The sequence below is a fragment of the Pungitius pungitius genome, chromosome 5 (genome assembly GCF_949316345.1).
Source record: "Pungitius pungitius chromosome 5, fPunPun2.1, whole genome shotgun sequence".
NCBI lineage: Eukaryota > Metazoa > Chordata > Actinopteri > Perciformes > Gasterosteidae > Pungitius > Pungitius pungitius.
The window spans coordinates 9,892,439-9,912,836 of NC_084904.1; the positions used below are offsets into that span (position 1 = coordinate 9,892,439).

The 20,398-nt window shown below is 43.0% G+C and overlaps 1 protein-coding gene across 1 annotated transcript in view; it reads left to right on the forward strand.

Annotated features, from left to right (window-relative positions):
• Positions 1-20,398, forward strand: part of cacna1ba (calcium channel, voltage-dependent, N type, alpha 1B subunit, a) — a 167,766-nt gene that overhangs the window by 114,487 nt on the left and 32,881 nt on the right. The window contains 5 exon segments of the mRNA XM_062562322.1: positions 3,430-3,580; positions 5,063-5,190; positions 6,296-6,392; positions 8,876-8,981; positions 9,842-9,949. Of these exon segments, the coding sequence (XP_062418306.1) occupies positions 3,430-3,580; positions 5,063-5,190; positions 6,296-6,392; positions 8,876-8,981; positions 9,842-9,949 (590 nt within the window).

Here is a 20,398-nt window from a genome sequence, read left to right on the forward strand (position 1 = left end):
GAAACATAATTAGTCATTATGAAAAAAGTATAATAGATATCAACAAGCTATTTGTTTTATAAAATAGTTTAGACTTTTGTCAACATTTTAACGTTTAAATCAGGGGTCTCAATCTCGCAGCCTGCGGGCCAATTGCGGCCCTCGGGACGATATTTTGTGGCCCCCACCTTAATATGAAAGTTTAATGTTAGTGCTGCCCGCGAGTTTTATATTGTAGCAACCCCGCTGTTAGCTGCTGTGTGGGACAATGTTATGATGTTCTGGTTTCCTACTGTGTGCCTGTCCAGTGAAAGCGTTTAGGGGGGCGGGGTTGTGTGTGTTTGTGTGCATGTGAGAGAGAGAGAGAGAGACAGAGAGAGAGAGCCGGGAGAGAAAAGAATGGCTTTGGATGTGTGGAGAGCAGGGGCTTGAAGGTTGTGAGGTTTTAGAGCTTCTTTACGCAGATGGATTAATGTAATCTGCAGCAGTTTATAAAACATCGTTGAGCTAACAACACGCCGGCACAAGCCGGCAAGTAAGCACACTAAAAAGCTGAAGGAGCTGAACAATAATATTATTAATAATAATATTTAAACCTCGGTTTAAATAGCTGAGAGAAATAAGAATAATAAGATGTCGGAATAAAGACTCAATAATCAAGGAAAATGCTTGGTATAATTAAGAAAACACGGATTAGAACCTAAAATACAATCACCGGATGGGGTTACCAAATGTATCCGTTGCCTCCAACAATACAGTTCACGACGTGAGTCCCGTGGCTCAACACCGGAGGCAGGCAGGCAGGTCCCGGCATGAGTCCCGTGGCTCGACACCGGAGGCAAGAGGTGTACCGTTACTCTACCGACAGGGAGAGAGAGGAACTCAGTAAGGCACGAGGTCAGGCACATTAACTCACAAAATGGCAGTGGTGACTACCAGGGAAATAGACGAAACGGACTGACAACCCAAGCCTGTGGGGCCGAGGTTGAAATAGAGCCGTAGACGAGTCCTCGTTGGTCTCAACTGTGTACTGCTCGGGGAATGGCAATGGGCGGCGTCTGGAGGTGGAACCAAGAACACACCCACAACAAAACACATGGCAAAACAAACACAGGGGAAAGACAAACACAAGAGGGAGGGAGACTAGGAGGGAAAAACCAAAGGCCCAACCCAACGGGTCAGACAGGGACCCTCCCCTCAACGAGAGCCTCCACGGCGGGCACAGGGGACTGGTGCACACCGGTTTGATCAATGATACACGTCGGGTGGACCTTTAAGGATGAGGGCAGTCTTAGACGAACCACCGATGGGTTAATAATTCGCAGGATCTCAAACAGGCCAATGAACCGGGGGGACAATTTCCGTCATTCCGTCCTAAGCGGGATGTCTTTGGCCGACAACCACACCCTTTCCCCGACCTGGTAGCAAGGAGCAGGGCTGCGGCGGCGATCTGCCACCTTCTTATTTTCTTCCGCTGTATGGAGGAGGGCCGCCCGTGTCTCCCACCACACCCTCCTACAGCAACGGATGTGGAGCCGCACCGAGGGAACGGCTATTTCGACCTCCTGCGAGGGGAATAGGGGGGGTGGTATCCCAGAGAGACCTTGAACGGCGAGCAACCAGTGGCCGAAGTTGTACGCGACTTATGGACATATTCCACCCAGGACAGATGACTACTCCAGCTAGAAGGGTTTGACGCGGCCACAGAGCGGAGGCCTCCAACTCCTGATTCAGCCCCTCTGTCTGCCCATTAGACTGGGGGTGGAACCCAGATGACAAACTGATGATTGCGCCGAGGGCCCGGCCGAATTCCTGGTAAGCGAACTCTGGGCCGCGGTTGAGCACAATGTCCACTGGAATTACATGGAGCTGGAACACCTTGTTGACCATAATTTCCGCCATCTCTTGTGTGGAGGGAAGTTTTGATAGATCAAGGAAGTAGGCCGCCAGGAGGGAAGTTTTGATAGATCAAGGAAGTAGGCCGCCAGGAGGAGGTGAGTCTTGTGAGAAGGGCTGCAAGCGTACTGTAGTTCCTGATAAAACAATGGTAGAAGTTCACAAACCCCAGGAACTGCTGGAGCTGTTTCAGAGAGGAGGGAAGCGGCCACTCTGTTACTGTCTTTACTTTCTCTGGCGCCGCCCTCACCTGGCCCGTCTCAATAATGAACCCCAAGAACCGAACAGAGGGAACTCACATTTCTCCACCTTCACAAACAGCTTGTTCTCCAGTAGGCATTGGAGGACCATCTGGACATGACGCTGGTGCTCCAACAAATCTGCAGAATAGATGAGAATGTCATCCCAGTACATAAATACAGTGAGGTTGAGAAAATCTCGGAGTACGTCGTTCACTAATGCCTGGAATACTGCAGGAGCTTTGGTTAGTCCAAGCGGCATGACCAAATACTCAAAGTGGCCGAGAGGGGTGTTGGAATGCCGTCTTCCACTCATCCCCTTCAAGAATATGCACCAGGTGATACGCGTTGCGAAGGTCCAGCTTTGAGAAGATCGTGGCTCCAGCCAGCGGTTCGACGGCTGGGTTAATCAGCGGCAGGGGATATTTCTTATGGGTGGTTATGCTGTTCAAACTTCGATAGTCAGATAGGCAGCAACAGCTGTTCGGGTCGCTGCGGTCGTTTTGGGGGGCAATGAATTAATGTGTTTACTTGAAAAAGAAATACCGTGATATACCAGGACACCTTCAGAATGTTTCTTAATACCGTGATATGGATTTTTGACCATACCGTGCAGCCCTAGGTCAAAGGTTTAGACCGTTTCTCATTTATGAATGCTAGTCCTTTTATTCTTTGAATACCTACTCTTATTTGAAATGTCAACAGGGACCAGGATTACAAGACAACCAAGAAGACTTACCAAAAATTACTAAACAATCAGACAAGGAGACAAGAAACACGCATGGTTTAAATACACAGGGGAGGTGCAGGTGATTGGACACACAAGAAAAACAGGGACAACGCAGACAATCACAGAGGTAGAGAAAATACACTAGGGCAGATAGTGAAGACACAAGGAAAATTCAAAATTAAACAGGAAATAAAATGTGACAAGGGTCATGGAGATAACTTTTTATACTTACATCAAATGAGCTATCTTTCTGAAGAATTATTCTTCATAAGTCCAGCCCCATTATTGGCTTCAGATTGATTCTGACATTTTAATTTTAGTTTCATAATAAAATCATTAAAAGGACGCTACTTATTCAATCATGCATCTTGAATAGATAATAAATATATAATATATATATATAATATATGCATATTAAAGCATTGGTAAAGCAACATAAAAACAAAGTCAACTCATCTTCTAGCACACTTTAAACATTTTAAATTCAACTTCTGTTCAGTCTAAATTATTTGACATTTTATTTTTTCATGTATTAATTAATCCATTCACAGTTCAAAATTTTTCAATTCTTTGTTTTTGCATCAGGAGTGCAACTGGTGAGGCCTGGCACGAGATAATGTTATCCTGTCTGAGTCAGCGAGCCTGTGACGAGCATTCGGGGTCCCATGGGAACGAGTGTGGCAGTGATTTTGCATACTTCTACTTTGTCTCTTTCATCTTCCTCTGCTCTTTCCTGGTAAGTACAGAAACTGCATTTAGCCACTGTTACAGTTGACCGTGTATATGCTGTCAGGTAGGATGTTATTTTAGGAGTGTCAATGAAGCTGATTTGCCTCAATGTAAACTCACATTAAGTTTATTACTAAATGTTCTGTTAATTCTATGAAACCAAATAATCTTTTTTACAGTTTTAAGTTAACTTTGATCAAGACCCAGACTATTTGCACAAGTTAAAATTGTTGGTATAATTTTTATGTATATGGAAATTTGTGGATTTGTGAAAAAAGTGAATGATTCAGAGCTTTTTCCCTTAAAGAGACATATCATGAAAACTTTGCTATGTGCATCTTAAAGAGGCTGTCTGCATATCTACCAACCCCCAAATGATGGAAGAAAACAACATACGTGTTTGTTGTAATGAATTAATAATTCATTAATTAACTAATAAAAACTAGTCGTTTGGCAGTTCTGAGGTTTGCCGACAAGCTCTGGGTTCAAGACATTAAGAAGCATCCTTTTGAATCCTGTATTCTCGAATAATGGTCATTGTGGTATTTTGACCAAAGTATGAGTGTGGGAGTGGCTAGTAATTGGGCAAACGTAGTAGCCGTAACCAAATGGAACCGAAGAGCTGCATAGGCGAGTTACAAAACACAATGAGCCTATGGCGGAAAATCACTGTCAAAATTCGAGAGCGCAAATAAGGTTCATGCGCGTGCGTAAATTAAACGGCTAATCTCTCCTCGCGCTCAAAGGTGTTTTCTGCACGCTCGCTGTTGTTGTTTTTGACAGTAAAGGGGCGGAGCCAGTCACCATGGTATCTCTGTAAATATCTTGCTAACTTTACCGAACTATGAAGGAGCCTACGCATATCTTATCTCATAATTTCAATTTTCCAATATCTATCCGTATTGAAAGTTTGCAAGATATTCACAGATTCAGACTTCATTTTACCAACACGGACCGGTCTGGACTTTTGCTTGCGGGCATGAACCTTATTTGCGCTTTTGAATTTTGACAGTGATTTTCCGCCCTACGAGCCTGTCATCTGTCAGAACGGGGAAGTGTAATTTCCTTACTCGGATGACTTGCACTGATTGTATTCAGCCAGGGTTGCTTTTGAATGACATTAAATGTGTCCCTTAGTGAGCAAGGATTGATAATTAGCATTAGCATTTATCTTTGGTTAGGTGACTTTTTTTGGCAGACAATCTAACAGCACTGCCTTGGCGATCGACCGGTGGATCGTGATCTACCTTTTGGGCACCCCTGTTTTAGACATTTCATTCCGACCACAAAGAACCACATCAACTTGTGCTAAAATGGCCTAACATGGCTCCTTTAAATGTTGGCACTGTTCACTGTTTAAATTACCTGCACCAGGGGCTTTCCTGATCATGCTGATGTCATTGAGATCCGCTGAATGAAAATAACTATTTATCGCTTTATTGTTGCGACATGGTCAAAGCTTATACTATACATAATGGTTGTGTTCCAGATGCTGAACCTGTTTGTGGCTGTCATAATGGACAACTTTGAATACCTAACCAGAGACTCCTCCATCCTAGGACCTCATCACCTCGATGAGTTCATCCGGGTTTGGGCCGAGTATGACCCGGCTGCATGGTATGTTCACGCCTTCTTCTCGGCCCCTTGGAATAAAAAGTAAAGTGGGGATGAGCAAACAGCCTAACTTTACTCCTGTACCTTGTTGAATGCAGTCAATCCCCTGATGATCATTGATTTATTTCAAGCTGTCTTGAATGTTTCTGTATTTATGTGCTTGTTCTTTTCCACAGCGGACGGATTTCCTATAAGGATATGTACCATTTGTTACGCATTATCTCACCCCCCCTGGGCTTAGGAAAGAACTGCCCAAATAGGGTAGCATACAAGGTTTGCATATAACAGATATTTCCGTTATTAGGGTGCTTTGTGAATTTTTATGCCAAAAGACTTAACTGAATTGCTGTGCACCAATAATATCATCGTTACACTAGCACTCGCCCCTCAAACTGACTGGCTTTGGTTGATTTTGCCGAAGTGGAAACAAAGCTTTCAAAGCCACGCCATCGTCCCAAAATCTTTCTGCCATGCCTTCTTTCTGCCACCTGCAATGTATCCAGAGGAGATATACTTACCCTCCAAAGCTTAAAATCACTGCATTGGAGGTTAAGCAATAGGCAGTGGTATGCAATGCGGATTGTAAAGCCTTGAGGCAGGTTTATGTTATGTGGTATTGGACTACATAGATACAAATAATATACAAATCAATAGAATCTCATCTGATATTTTCATGAAGCAGGGCATTATTCCAAGCCAAAGCTTAAGCTGGCATTGAAATCTTTGTCTCTGTGAACCCTGGTTGAATTACCAGTGGGATGTCTGCTAGCATGCAGGCATCCCTGTTTATCTTCCCTCATTAGCATTCTGTGTGTTGGGTCAACCCATCCTCACTTCTTCTCTGCCCTCCTACCAAACTCACTCTTTACCATTTCATGTTTCCTGTCAGGGATTCTGAGCTCCACAATGATGCATCCCTGTTTCCTAACACAGGCCGAGGATGACATCCACATCACATCTCACTCTAGAAAATCTATTAACAGATTTCTGTTTTTCCTTTCCATTATTCTCTTTTTCTGTTGGTTTCTGCCATTTGTTCTTTCCTTCCTTTACATCTCCCCATCCTCCTATTTGCTTTTTTTAACATTTTATTTCCTACCCTTTAAAGTGGCCGTATCAAGTACCTTGATATGTATCAGATGCTGCTCCACATGTCCCCACCCTTAGGTTTGGGAAAGAAATGTCCGCCAAGAGTCGCCTACAAGGTAGACACCCCCCTCCTCCACCTTCTTCCCTTTGCTCAACAGTCTCTCTCCCATTGGCGTGAACTCAAGCAAATGTTTGTGCTCTAAAATGTTCCCGCGTTTATTTATTTTTCTAGTGCTCTTTAATTTTATATAAGCCTTTATATAAGCCCTCTATAGTCTTTACTGTTCTTTTGTTTTGGCTTATACCTTATTGCTAATCAAATATGGAGATATAAAGTATTTTTGATTAGCATATATACTTTTATGTTTATAGAGGAAATCTGCTCCCATGTGTCATATGAATATCATTTCATTTTAATTGTGCACCCTAGTTTGGATTTTATTTTGTGGAGCAGTATGTGTGGGTGTGTGTTGCTATTCTGTTTCAAGCAATGCTTTCTCTGTGCTTTTGACTTTGGTCCCCATCTCTTTCACTCTCTCATCTCCTCTTTCCACTGTTGGAAATATTTGTGTGAATGTGTACTATTTTGTGCATTTGTTTTTGTATTAGAATGTTTTTGCTGCACAGCATTAATACAACTATGTCAATGCTATATATTTTTAGGAAAAAAATGGCTAAATTTTGATTGAGATAACTGAGAAAATACAGCATTTTCACCTGTTAATAACAAGTGATATCTGTATAACTATCTAAATCAGGAAAACTTCCAACAATGTGATTACACTCATCGATTTCTCACAGTGGTCTGACTAAATTGCAATCTAATCACGGGCAGAAGTAAATTTCATTTGTATTCACATTCATTGATTTCAAGATTTGTTCAACAAGTTGAAGGGAGTTGACAACAATAACGTATTTGAGTGGGGTTACATAACAACCAAGGGCAGCTGGGGAAGGAGTAGTCCTAGCAAGCTTTTTCACAAACTCTGATTAGCTGCATGCAGTAGTAGAGGGAGCGCTGAAAGAGAAGTTTACAAAAGAAATGGCTGCGCTAGTTATTCAATTGAATAACTCTCAATGTTCTATCAATTGTAGGTCCAGGGTCCAGATAGAACACTGTCTGGGTCGGCCTACTATAGATGCCAGCCATAGTGAAGGGCCAATAGACTACTTACCTTGCATAGTTTTTGGGGATTTACCAGGTTGACTAGTCCACATGCTGCACCCACCAAATTATGTTAAGATCTACTTAAAATGTGGGCAGATGTAAGCAGTGTAATACCAGGTGTAGATGAGCCGCATGAAATCAATATGGACACTGTGTGGCTGTAAAGAGTTGAGTTAAGTAAAGATTTGGTCTAAAACCTTTTTTAATCACTCTGCTCTCACAGAAAAACATGAATGACAATGATGAGCATGTGATGTTTTAGTGACATATACATATAGTTCATATTTTATAGTTTGAAAGACAACATTTCAAGGTTGTAAAAAATAAGTCAGTATCGGTAGGAGGGTGGTTCAAACATTTCACCCATGACACCAGTGTCGGTGTCCCCAAGGAAACAAAAAGTCAAACAAAGATTTTGAAAATGTACGCACACTACGGAAGCATCACAAAGGCATTTGTTTAAACCCAAACCGTGGTGTTTTATTTCCACAACTTAAAAATGCAGTGTTAACTAGACCGAGCATTTAATTTAAATGTTTACATGGTGGTGTGCACGTATTTTATACATACATGCCACCATCATGTAATGCAGTGTTAATAGATTGTAGTCATTTCACCTATTTCTGTGAGATCACATCGGCCTTTACTAATTGGGCAGCCTGCAGATGTACATGTATGTATGTGCTGGTGAATGTGTGAACACATGCAACTGGCCGTTGTTGTAGAAGTGTGTTAGAGTTTGTTCCTGAGCTCTTCATCTCTGTCTCATACTGACTGTGATGTTTCTTACTTTCTGCACTACCACTGATGGCACATATACATGCTTTTTGTGTTCAGGGGAGCTCAACTCTTACAACAATCACACAGCATTTCATATGCTTCTGCTGGTGCCATTAGTTTGATATGAACAAAGTCCTCCTTCAAAGGCTGACAGGGCCTGGTGGGGGAATGGACGGTCTTTATTACCAGATTCCACCTTCACTGTATAGGACTGTCAACCCCCTAACTGTAATTATTGGGATGGCAACCACAGAGTCGAGCTCCTGCAACTGTTGATGCACCTTCCTGGTTATGCGTTACGTGCCTCCTCTCCACCTTTTTTTGATCAATGTCAGTCTTGCACCAGTGCACTTTGACTTACAGCATAGTTCATTCTGTATCCAACATCATTGAATGTGAATGTCTAGTTTTTTTCTCCTGTGTACGTACGGTTAGAGAAGGCTTTCTGTGCTCTGACACATTTCATCATTATGAACAAACCTGTACATTTTCAACTAAATTTGACATAGAATCTTTAATGTGCTTCATGCTTAGATGGATGCTATTTGATCACAGCAGCACACAGATTGATTTCTCTGGATGAATTGTCTGTTGGGCCTGCGTGCTATCAGTGAGTGATCTAATGTCTCACCACTCGTGTCCTCTTCTTAGCGCCTCGTTAAAATGAACATGCCCATTGCTGATGACAACAGCGTCCATTTCACCTCCACCCTGATGGCCCTGATTCGCACGGCCCTGGAGATCAAACTGGCCTCAGGTCAGTGAAACGTACAACACATCATTAGAATACCACAGAATAGAAATGACTTGACTCCTTGAAAATGCTGAAATTTATTGTCATTTTAGAGGCCAACTGAGAAACCACAACTCATTCATGGTACTGCTGGTTCATGGTACTGCTGGTCAACGCTGCTACAAGCTGACAAAATAATGCTTCAAGCTTCCATTAATCAGAACTAGCAGTTTGATCCCAGGGTACTCTGTGGATGGTTGTTGTCCCTGCAGTGGTCCTGCTGTACACCTGTTCTGCTACTTGCAATTACTTGTATCATTTCTGTTAGAGAAATTGAATGTATTGTACATCTTTTACATTGTTTATTCTGCACACATGACATCCATTGCAGTCTGTCCATCCCGGGAGAGGGATCCCTCCTCTGACGTTCTCCCTAAGGTTTCTTCCCTTTTTTTCCCCATTGAAGGTTTTTTTTCATATTTTGGGGAGTTTTTCCTGTGCCGATGTGAGGGTTTCGGGACAGAGGATGTTGCATGTGTACAGACTGTAAAGCCCTCTGAGGCAAATTTGTAATTTGCGATTTTGGGCTATACAAAATAAACAACAGCCGAGACAAAGTACCTTTGGATGCATGTTGCAGTAGTAGACACACTCCTAATCAACAAGCTGCTCACATTACAATGTGCTGGAAGCTTCTTGTTTTCAGCCCACACTCAGTACAGTTCCATATTATGTTTATACATATATGTTTAAATTACATATCATGCAGACCACCTTTTCCCAACCAGTGTAATATGACTAATTAATGTATATGGTGCCATTGATGGTGTATGACATGTGATTTAATAAACATGGTTTTAAGTGTGTCTTTATGGATTTTTCAGGCATGGTAGCCCAGTGCTTATCTGATGCCGAGTTAAGGAAGGAGTTGTCTACAGTGTGGCCCAGTCTCTCCCAAAAGACCATGGATCTGTTGGTCACACCTCATAAATGTAAGTGTTACACACACTGCAACAGGCTCCATTCAGGTGTTTTTTTATTCTGCAATGATAACAGACAGACAGCACACTGAAGAACAGAACAACAACTGTCTGTACTTCCCGACGTTAGCCGGAGTCACTTGCTCTGTTTAACATATGAACATTCAAAACAGGATACCGGAGGCGCAATGGCGCTTAACACTAGCGCGGGACAACCTCAGACTGCTAACTACTCTCGTTAATCGTCGCCGAAATGCTACATTTAAATATTAAAACATGCAACCACCAAAAACGGGCGAACTTAACATACATATACATTTGCTCACCTGCAATGATAACAGACAGACAGGGCACTCAAAATCAGAACAACAATTGTCTGTACTTCCTGACGTTAGCCGGAGTCACTTGCTCTGTGGAAGTGTTACAGCGCCCGTCTGGCCTACTAAACCCACTACCGCCACCTGCTGGCGGAAACGAGTGCTGTCCCGTAGCCACTCCAGGGGGAAAGAGGCAGGCTCAAAAAGTCACACAAAGGGTTTTTGAACACAATAATCAAAACAAACACAAAAAATGACAGGGAATGGCACTAAACAATACAATTTAAACAAACAATGGCAGTCCTTAAAATGTCCAGGGTGCCACATAAGCATGTCCCCATTATCTGTTGAACTCTCTGGTCTTATATCAACCTGATGGTGTGTTAGTCCTACTTGAATTGCAGGGTTGCCACTCACCTAAATAACAGTTTATTATGAATGTATAGGGCAGGACTGGGGCGATGGTGGCACATGGAGTTGTGTGGTGCGCTGGGAGCCTCAAGGCTGGCGGTTCAAATCCAGGCCGCTCCATGTGTCCCTGAGCAAGACACCTAACCCCTAAATGCTCCCCAGGCTAAAATGTAACGCATGGGTTATAATGCAATGTTGTTTTGCATAAAAGCGTCCGCTAAATGACATGTAATGTAGCATTATATCTGCTGGAGCATTGTTTTAAAATATGACACAGATTTTACAGTGTGTTCACTACAGAACTCAATGCTATCATTGGAAAGTTGTATGGTGTGGAACAGGAAACCAAATGCTCGGAATATTCCCGAGTATTTGCATACTCAAAACTCAATGTCACTGCGTTTTACCGGTCAGTTCTGTCAAGTTAACACTGGAGGTATCAGTCAGTGCCTTGTCTGCCTAGTAAACTAAAAAAAAGGGGGCTGAAAGTTTTTTACATTCATACACTGGAATCTTCCGGCCTGCAAATTAATTTCATACAATCTCAGGGTAAGACGATGGATAACCTGACATGGATGAGTGGGTGTTTGGGGCTTAATTACAGGTGTGGTGATGGTAAACTGAACTCCGCTGTGCAGGAAAAAGGGTGGGAAACTAAACAAAGACAGTGGTTAAAAGAATATAATGTTGTGCTCTCACTGACCGAGAGGATGACCATATTACCTTCAGTGATGAAATCAACGGAGATATGGGACCAGAGCCACACAGAGGATGGAGTAAGGAAGGTGACGACAGAATAAGTTCGGAGTTGAGTCTCCTTGCTGATCGGATGTACTCCAGGTTCCTGTGGTCAGACCAGACCAGTGTTCATTTCGTCGACGAAAACTATGCCGAAAAATGTTCGTTAACAACCTTTTTTCCTATGACTAAGACGTGACGAAAACTGATTTTTGAAAATAAAGACTATGACTAAATCTATTAACTTTTGTTAACGAGACGAAAATGTTGGTGGTTGAGGAAATAACAATACTTTTTCCCCCCTAAAATTTGCATACAACAGACATGGGCAAAGTACGGTGGGAAACATACTTACAGGTAGGGCTCGACATTACCAGCCCACACACCAAATGTGGGTATTGAATAGCCTTTGGCAAAAAATCAGTCTCTCACTATTCACTTTGGCCGGTGTAATTCTATATATCTCTATATTTAGGGTCCTCGCTACGACTAGTCGTAGAGGAACCTATTGTATTTCAAGGAATTATTATTAGGGTCCTCGCTACGACTAGTCGTAGAGGAACCTATTGTATTTCAAGGAATTATTAGGGTCCTCGCTACGACTAGTCCTAGAGGAACCTATTGTATTTCAAGGAATTATTATTATTATTCTCACAAACCGCAGGCATTTTTGGGGCCTTTATTATATTCAAAAAGTTGTTAAATTTGGCATGGATATTTGGACAGTTAAAAAATTTGATAATTTTTGGGTCTCACGTTTGGGTAATAAAGAAATGTCTCTATAGCGCCCTCTAGAAATTTCAAAAAGACCACACTAGTCCAGTTTCCGCCCCCGATGTCCGATCAACTTTAAAGTTGGCACACAGGTGCTCTTCGGCATGCTCTAAAAAGTCAATCATGGTATGCAAATGCACCTAACTAGATTTTCCACCATTTTGAATTCAGTGAAAAACACATTTTTGACAGTTTCTCTTAAACGCTGAGTTTGATTGTCACGAAACCGTCAGTGGATCATTATTGGGTCAATGTGCCCTTAATATATAAGAATGGTGCTGATAACTCATTGTTTTCATGAGATATGGGCTAATTAACTTCGCAAGGGGTGTGGCTTAATCTGGCAGATTTTTAACTTCCAAATGACTTGGCCTGCCCTAACCAAAATTATAGCATGTGTGAACATTGAAGCCCTAAACACACACTAATTTTTGTAATTAATGGTTTAAATCTGCCTTTTTGGCTTGTTTTTGGCCTTTTTTCATGATTTCTTACAATTGTAAAAGACCGAACTCCTCCCAAGGATTAAACCTGATTCTTTGAAAAATCGTGCAGTCTGATCCTGAGACCTTAGGCTGTAAAAATTGCATTTTGCCGGAAGAATTTCCAAACTATGTGTGTAGGGAGCATTTTCAAAAACCCATCATTCGCCACGAACGTTGAAGTTATTTTAACTCAACCATACTTTATCTAATCTGCTCCATATTCTCATATAACATGAACTTCTTACCCTTTAAACATCCGTATGATAATTTCTGACCTGTTTTATGGTTTTAAGAAGATATTACGGTTAAGGAACTTTGCAAGGGGTGTGGCTTAATCTGGCAAGATTTATAACTTCCAAATGGCTTGGCCTGCCCTCACCAACATTGTAGGATGTGTAAACATTGAACCCCTGGACACACCCTAATTTTTTCAGAATTTTTGAATATTAGGGGGCGCTGCATTTATTTATTTTTTTGGCATATTTTCATAATTTCTTAGAGTTGTACGAGACCAAACTCCTCCCAGGGATTAAACCAGATTCTTTTCAAATCCACGCAGTGTGCTCTTGAGACCTTGGGCTCTAAAAGTTGCATTTTGCCGTATATTAAACTATGACACCTTTCAAAGATTTCGAAGGAAGTAAGGTCATGTATGGTATTTTGAGAGGCTTTTATTTTGGGATGGAACATCAGAATGTCCTGGTTAAGTGTCACCTTGGGGATGTCTACTATCAACCTGGTCATGAAAGTTTTGATTGTTTTCTTTTAAACCTAATCTGAAAATGACCAAATGTAGTCTGGTTAAGTCACACCATGGCGATGTGTACTCTCTGCCTGAAGTGGAATTACTGTCTAACTATTTTTAGTTACCTTCTATTTATAACCTGAAATTGACCAAAAGTAGTCTTGTGAAAGATTTTGAAGGAAACCATACAGCTCATGTATGGTATTTTATGGTATTTGACCATGATAATGTCAAAAATAAAGTTTGCCAAGCGGCATTCCTGGTGTTGCTCCACAAGGTTAACGACCACTAACTTGCGAACGATTCGTCCGACGGCCGCAGGCGTCCTCGGCCGCATTTGTAACCGTCCGGCCAGTGCCCCGACTTGCAAGGAGTAGCGAGGACCCGTCCAATGCTGCTCGCAGCTTTAATTTTTATTGTAGTTTAACAGCGGTTTTTGAAGTGTCGTGATTACATCATCCACAAACCCCGAAGACTCGGTTATGTTGGTGTTAACGGTGGTTCTTACACCGATATGGACCGCGACGAGTATTTTATGCTTTGGTGAGTTTAAGTGTGCATTTCCTTGGTTTAGCTCAGCTGTCTCAGTTTAAGTAACTGTTAGCAGGCTAAAGCCGTAGCACTTCAGAGACAGCAGAGATGTTGGTGTGGCCCTGCCTGGCCCGTTTTTTGGTGACGGTAGCGAACGTTTCCTCGGCTGGATGAGACTGTCTGTTACGGTAGACTTGTCCAAAAACGTCTAAATAATATATAATAAAAGCACTTAAACCAGTTCACACGCCACATCAACAATGTATTGCACAGATTGTAAGACGGTTAGGGGGTCTCTTTTGTTGGGACGAGCAATTTCTCAGTGGAAACAATAAAAGGACCATGTTTCCGTTGGTCATGTCAAAAACATTGCGAGTAAACCGACAAAGACAACAATGTGTTGCGTTTAAGTCCCTGGTTCTCATGAAGTCAGCGGGGCTTTACACCTTTGCAAGAGCGTAATTGTTTCATCAGCTCTCGTCAGCTAAAGTGCGTAATTCAATTGCGTAGTCGAGAACTTTTGCTTTGCCCAGACAAAGAAGACCCCTTGAGCGCTTGCGGTCAGGGGTTCCATGGTCAAACAATCTCCTCAAGCTCGACCCACCAAGTGGCCACCATTGCTCTCTCTGTGACCTAGGATGAAGGATTTGGTTCAAACAGAAGTGAGCTATTTGTCAAAAAAGAGTGACACGCGCCTGGGTTCCCATCGTATCTCTCTCTCTGGGCTTGTGCATGGGGAAAGCGTGACTACATGGTCAACCCTTCTTCCACTCCTGTGAAGGTGGGCCCGGCGACTCAGTTCGCTCTGGGCCAGCGGCAGTCCCAAACACTCCTTGTGCCTGGTATGAGAACGAGCTTATCATTAGAGATGAGCCGGATACTCGGCTGAAACGAGTATCCGGTACGGATAAAGCACTTTTGCCGAGTACGAGTATTATACGAGTAATACGAGTCAATCCTGTGCTCGGATTGAATAAAAGTCCTCATTGGGTAGCTGTCGGTGTTCTGTGATTGGCTGGTAGTCACAGCGCCCCTCCCCTACACACAAACTGTTTGTGTTGCTGTGTCCCGCTCGGCTCACACACAGAACTCCTCTCTCTTTCCCGATAAATTTAAAGGATTTCTTCGGCTTTACTTTGGTTTGTTGTTCTTAACTAGTAGAGTTCAGGTAAACGTGGGGCTGGTTAAGACGTGGTGCTTAAGAATGCGACTGCCTGTCGGAGTTTTTTTTTTCAGTCGGCTCTAACCAGTTTTTTTTTTTTTTTACTTCACGCACTGACCTACTCTCTCTCTCCCTCTCCCTCTCCCTCTCATTAATTTTTTTACCGTCTGCTGGCTCTCTTCACGCACTCAGTGTCTGACGTTGACTAGTTGTGTTGAATAACTTCAATTCAATTCAATCCATTTTATTTTGTATAGCCCAAAATCGCAAATTACAAATTTGCCTCAGAGGGCTTTACAGTCTGTACACATGCAACATCCTCTGTCCCGAAGCCCTCACATCGGCACAGGAAAAACTCCCCAAAATATGAAAAAACCCTTCAATGGGAAAAAAAGGGAAGAAACCTTAGGGACAACGTCAGAGGAGGGATCCCTCTCCCGGGATGGACAGACTGCAATGGATGTCATGTGTACAGAATCAACAATGTAAAAGATGTACAATACATTCAATTTCTCTAACAGAGATGATACAAGTAATTGCAAGTAGCAGAAGAGGTGAAAAGGAAAGAAGCTTAATTAGTGATGTACATTAATAAAACATGGATGATTGTGGGAGGAGAGAGTGAGAGTGAAAGAGGGGCTCGGTGTGTCCTAAGAAGTCCCCCGGCAGTCTAAGCCTAGAGCAGCTTAACTAAGGGCTGGTCCAGGCTAACCTGAGCCAGCCCTTGTCACGGTTTGGTCTCTTTCCCTGTTTTAGTTTGAAGTTTCATGTTCCTTGTGGTCCTGGGTTAACTTCACTTCCTGCCTTGTCTTGTGATTGCTTGAGTGTTTCCACCTGTGTCCAATCACCTGCACCTCCCTTGTGTATTTAAGCCCTGTGTGCCAGTTGTTCTTTGTCGCGTCATTGTCCATGTCAGTCCTCGTTGGTGCACGTTTTTGGCTTCTGTTTAGTTCTATGGTGAATAAAGATCACCTTCTGAAAACTCTGCCGTTTGAGTCCTGCCTGCCTGCCTGCCTCCGTCAACCTGCACCCAGCACAGATTGTGACAGCCCTAACTATAAGCAATATCAAAGAGGAACGTTTTAAGCTTTATCTTAAATGAACTGACCGAGTCTGCCCCCCGGACTGAAAGTGGAAGCTGGTTCCACAAAAGAGGAGCTTGATAACTGAAGGCTCTGGCCCCCATCCTACTTTTTAAAACTCTAGGAACCACAAGTAGCCCAGCATCTACGGAGCGTAGATGCCTTGTAGGGTAATACGGTGTAACAAGCTCTTTAAGATAAGACGGTGCCTCACCAGCAAGTGCCTTGTAGGTGAGGAGAAGTACCTTAAATTCTATTCTTGATTTAACAGGAAGCCAGTGCAGAGAAGTTAATACAGGAGTTATATGATCCCATTTCTTAGTTCTTGTTAGTACACGTGCTGCAGCATTCTGAATCAGTTGGAGAGGTTTAAGCGATTTACAAGAGCAGCCTGATAACAAAGAATTACAGTAATCCAGTCTAGAAGTAACAAATGCATGAACTAGTTTTTCTGCATCACTTTGAGACAGGAAGTTCCTGATTTTCGATATATTCCGTAGATGAAAAAAGGCAGTCCTTGAAGTTTTCTTTATATGAGAGTTGAAGGACATATCCTGGTCGAAGAGAACTCCAAGATTTCTGACGGTGCTGTTGGATACTAGAGCAATTCCATCCATAGAGACTGTATCACGTGACAGCTGACTTCGAAGGCGCTCTGGGCCTATCATGATAACTTCCGTTTTTTCTGAGTTTAACATCAGGAAGTTGCAGGTCATCCAAGTTTTGAAGTCTCCAAGACAGTCCTGAAGTCTAACAAGTTGGTTGGTGTCTTCTGGCTTGATCGATAGATACAGTTGAGTATCGTCTGCATAACAATGGAAGTTTATGCGGTGTTTTCTGATAACGTCGCCCAAAGGAAGCATGTACAGGGTAAATAGAATCGGTCCAAGCACAGAACCTTGTGGGACTCCGTGACCAACATTCGTGGTCCTCGATGATTCACCGTTCACAAACACAAACTGGGATCGATCCGATAAATAAGATTTAAACCAGCTGAGTGCAGTTCCTTTGATGCCAATCAACTGTTCCAGTCTCTGCAGCAGGATACGGTGATCGATGGTGTCAAATGCAGCACTGAGGTCCAGCAATACAAGAAAAGATACAAGTCCTTGGTCCGATGCAAGTAGAAGATCATTTGTAATTTTCACCAGTGCCGTTTCTGTGCTGTGATGCATTCGAAATCCTGACTGGAAATCCTCGAACAAAGCATTGTTTTGTAGAAAGTCACATAATTGATTCGCGACAGATTTCTCCAGGATCTTAGTGAGGAAGGGAAGATTAGAGATGGGTCTGTAGTTAGCCAACACCTCTGGAGCTAGGGTAGGTTTCTTCAGAAGAGGTTTAATTACAGCTACCTTGAAGGACTGTGATACATGTCCTGTCAACAAAGACAGATTCATAATATCCAGTAGGGATGTGCTAATTAACGGAAAAACTTCCTTAAGCAGCTTAGTTGGAATCGGATCCAGGAGACAAGTGGAAGAGTTGGATTTCAAAATTGTAGAAGTCAGTTGATCAAGGTTGATGGAAGAGAAACCATCCAAGTAGGTATCAGGGCCCACGGCTGCATCCAAGGATCCTACATCCGCGGACGGGTTGGCTCCGGTTGGGGGTAGTAGACCATCAATTTTCTCTTTGATAGTCAGAATCTTATTATTGAAGAAGTTCATAAAGTCGTTACTACTGAGGTCCACAGGAATACACGGCTCGACAGCGCTGTGACTCTCTGTCAGTCTGGCTACAGTGCTGAAGAGAAACCTGGAGTTGTTTTTATTTTTCTCGATTAATGATGAGTAATAAGATGCTCTTGCGTTACGGAGAGCCTTCTTATATGTTTTAACGCTGTCTTGCCAAGTTAGCCTAGATCCTTCTGATTTGGTGGAACGCCATAACCGCTCAAGTTTCCGCACAGTTTGCTTTAGGTTCCGGGTTTGAGAGTTATACCAAGGGGCGGACTTCCTTCTTGTTGCCATTCTTCTTTTGAGGGGAGCAATACCGTCCAGCGCCATTCTCAAAGAGCCTGTGGCAGTATCGACAAGATGGTCGATTTGTGACGGACTGAAGTTTTCACAGGAGTCTTCTGATATCTTGAGACAGGACACTGAAGAGCAGAGGGAATGGTTTCTTTAAATGAGGCTACAGCGGTGTCCGATAAACATCGACTGTAGAAACCCTTGGCAGGAGGAGGAGATTCTGGCAGTAGAAATTCAAAGGTTATCAGACAATGGTCGGACAGGAGAGGGTTCTGTGGAAAGATTGTTAAGTTTTCTATCACAATACCATACACAAGAACCAAGTCGAGGGTGTGTTTAAAACAATGAGTTTGTTTATTTACAGTCTGACAGAAACCAATTGATTCCAGCAAAGAGAGAAATGAAGTACCAAGGCGTTATCGACATCCACATGAATGTTAAAGTCACCCACTATAATTACCTTGTCCGTTTTAAGGACCAAACTCGTTAAGAACTGTGAAAACTCACATAAAAATTCAGAATAAGGACCTGGGGCCCTGTACACTATTACAAAGAGAACCGGCTGGATTATTTTCCAGGTTGGTTGTGAAAGACTGAAAGTCAGACTTTCAAATGAGTTATAATCCAGTTTAGGTTTAAGGTTTATTAAAAGGCAGGAGTCATAAATAGCTGCCACTCCACCCCCTCGGCCTGTGCCTCGGGGGATATGAGTATTAACATGACTTGGAGGAGTCGCTTCATTTAAGCTAAAGTACTCCCCATCCGATAGCCATGTTTCAGTAAGACAGAAAATATCAACATGGTTGTCAGATATTAGTTCATTTACTAAAACAGCTTTAGAGCACAGAGATCTAATATTCAAAAGACCCCCTTTAATTCTCCTAGTTTGTTGCACAGTTGTATTGTTACATTTAACTTTGATTAAGTTATTAAATATAACTCCTCGGTTGTTTACCTTTAACTTAAATAACGGTGTCCGTGGGGCAGAAACAGTTTCTATAGAGTTAATTACGCTGAGTGACTGCTCGGAATGAAGCGCAGAGAAGTGTATAAGACTGCGACTCTGCTTCCTGGTCTGAACTCTGGGTCATGGATTAAGTCCATTAAGAAACTGGGTCAGGTTCTTAGAAATGAGTTGAGCTCCATCCAAAGTTGGATGGATGCCGTCCCTCCTAATCAGACCAGGCACTCCCCAAAACGTTTTCCAGTGATCAACGAAGCCCACATTATTTACTGGGCACCACCTTGACAACCAGCGGCGGAATGACGACATGCGGCTATACATGTCGTCACTGATCAAGTTTGGGAGGGGGCCAGAGAAAACTACGGTGTCCGACATTGTTTTAGCGTATGTACACACCGATTCCACGTTAACTTTTGTGACTTCCGAGTGGCGTAACCGGGAGTCATTACCGCCGACATGTATTACAATCTTACTGTATTTACGTTTATCCTTAGCCAGCAGTTTAAGATAAGACTCAATGTCGCCCGCTCTGGCCCCGGGGATACAAGTGACTATGGACCCTGGTTTCGCTAACTTCACGTTCCTCAGAATGGAGCTACCTATAACCAAAGTTGGCTTCTCAGCGGGTGTGTCGCTGAGTGGGGAGAAGCGGTTTGAAACGTGAAGTGGTTGGTGGTTAACCGTGTGCTTCGACTTAGACTTATGCTTATTCCGGACAGTCACCCAGCCTCCCGGCCGCTCGGGGGTTGCCGGGGGACGGTTAGCAGGAGCAAACGATACGTCTATGTGGTCCGCACCGACTATAGGAGATGGCTGGTTAACAGCGGCTACCTCCATGGTGCGGAGCCGTGCTTCTAAATCACTAAGCCTCGCCTCCAAGCGATCAAATATACTGCACTTCTTACATGTACCATTATCCGTAAGGGAGGCAGAGGAATAGCTAAACATGTGACACACCGAGCAAGAGAGAGCAGGGGAGGTAGGGAGGGAAGACATCCCAATGTTAGCTGCTAAGCTAATGCTAAAAGAGGTAGCGCTAACGCTAAACAACGTCTAAGCAGCTATTCGTAACTAAATATTAATATTACAAATTAAGCCACACACACACTTCCCCTCTCTCTCTCATGATCATCAGTGATAAGAATTAAGAAGGAATGCTGTTTTAACCGCAGAAAAGCTTAACCCGACAATTTACGGGGTAAATCCGTCCTACTTCCGGGTTAGACCACGCCCACTTTCGGGTTAGGCCCCGCCCAGTCCGAGTACGGATACGGATACA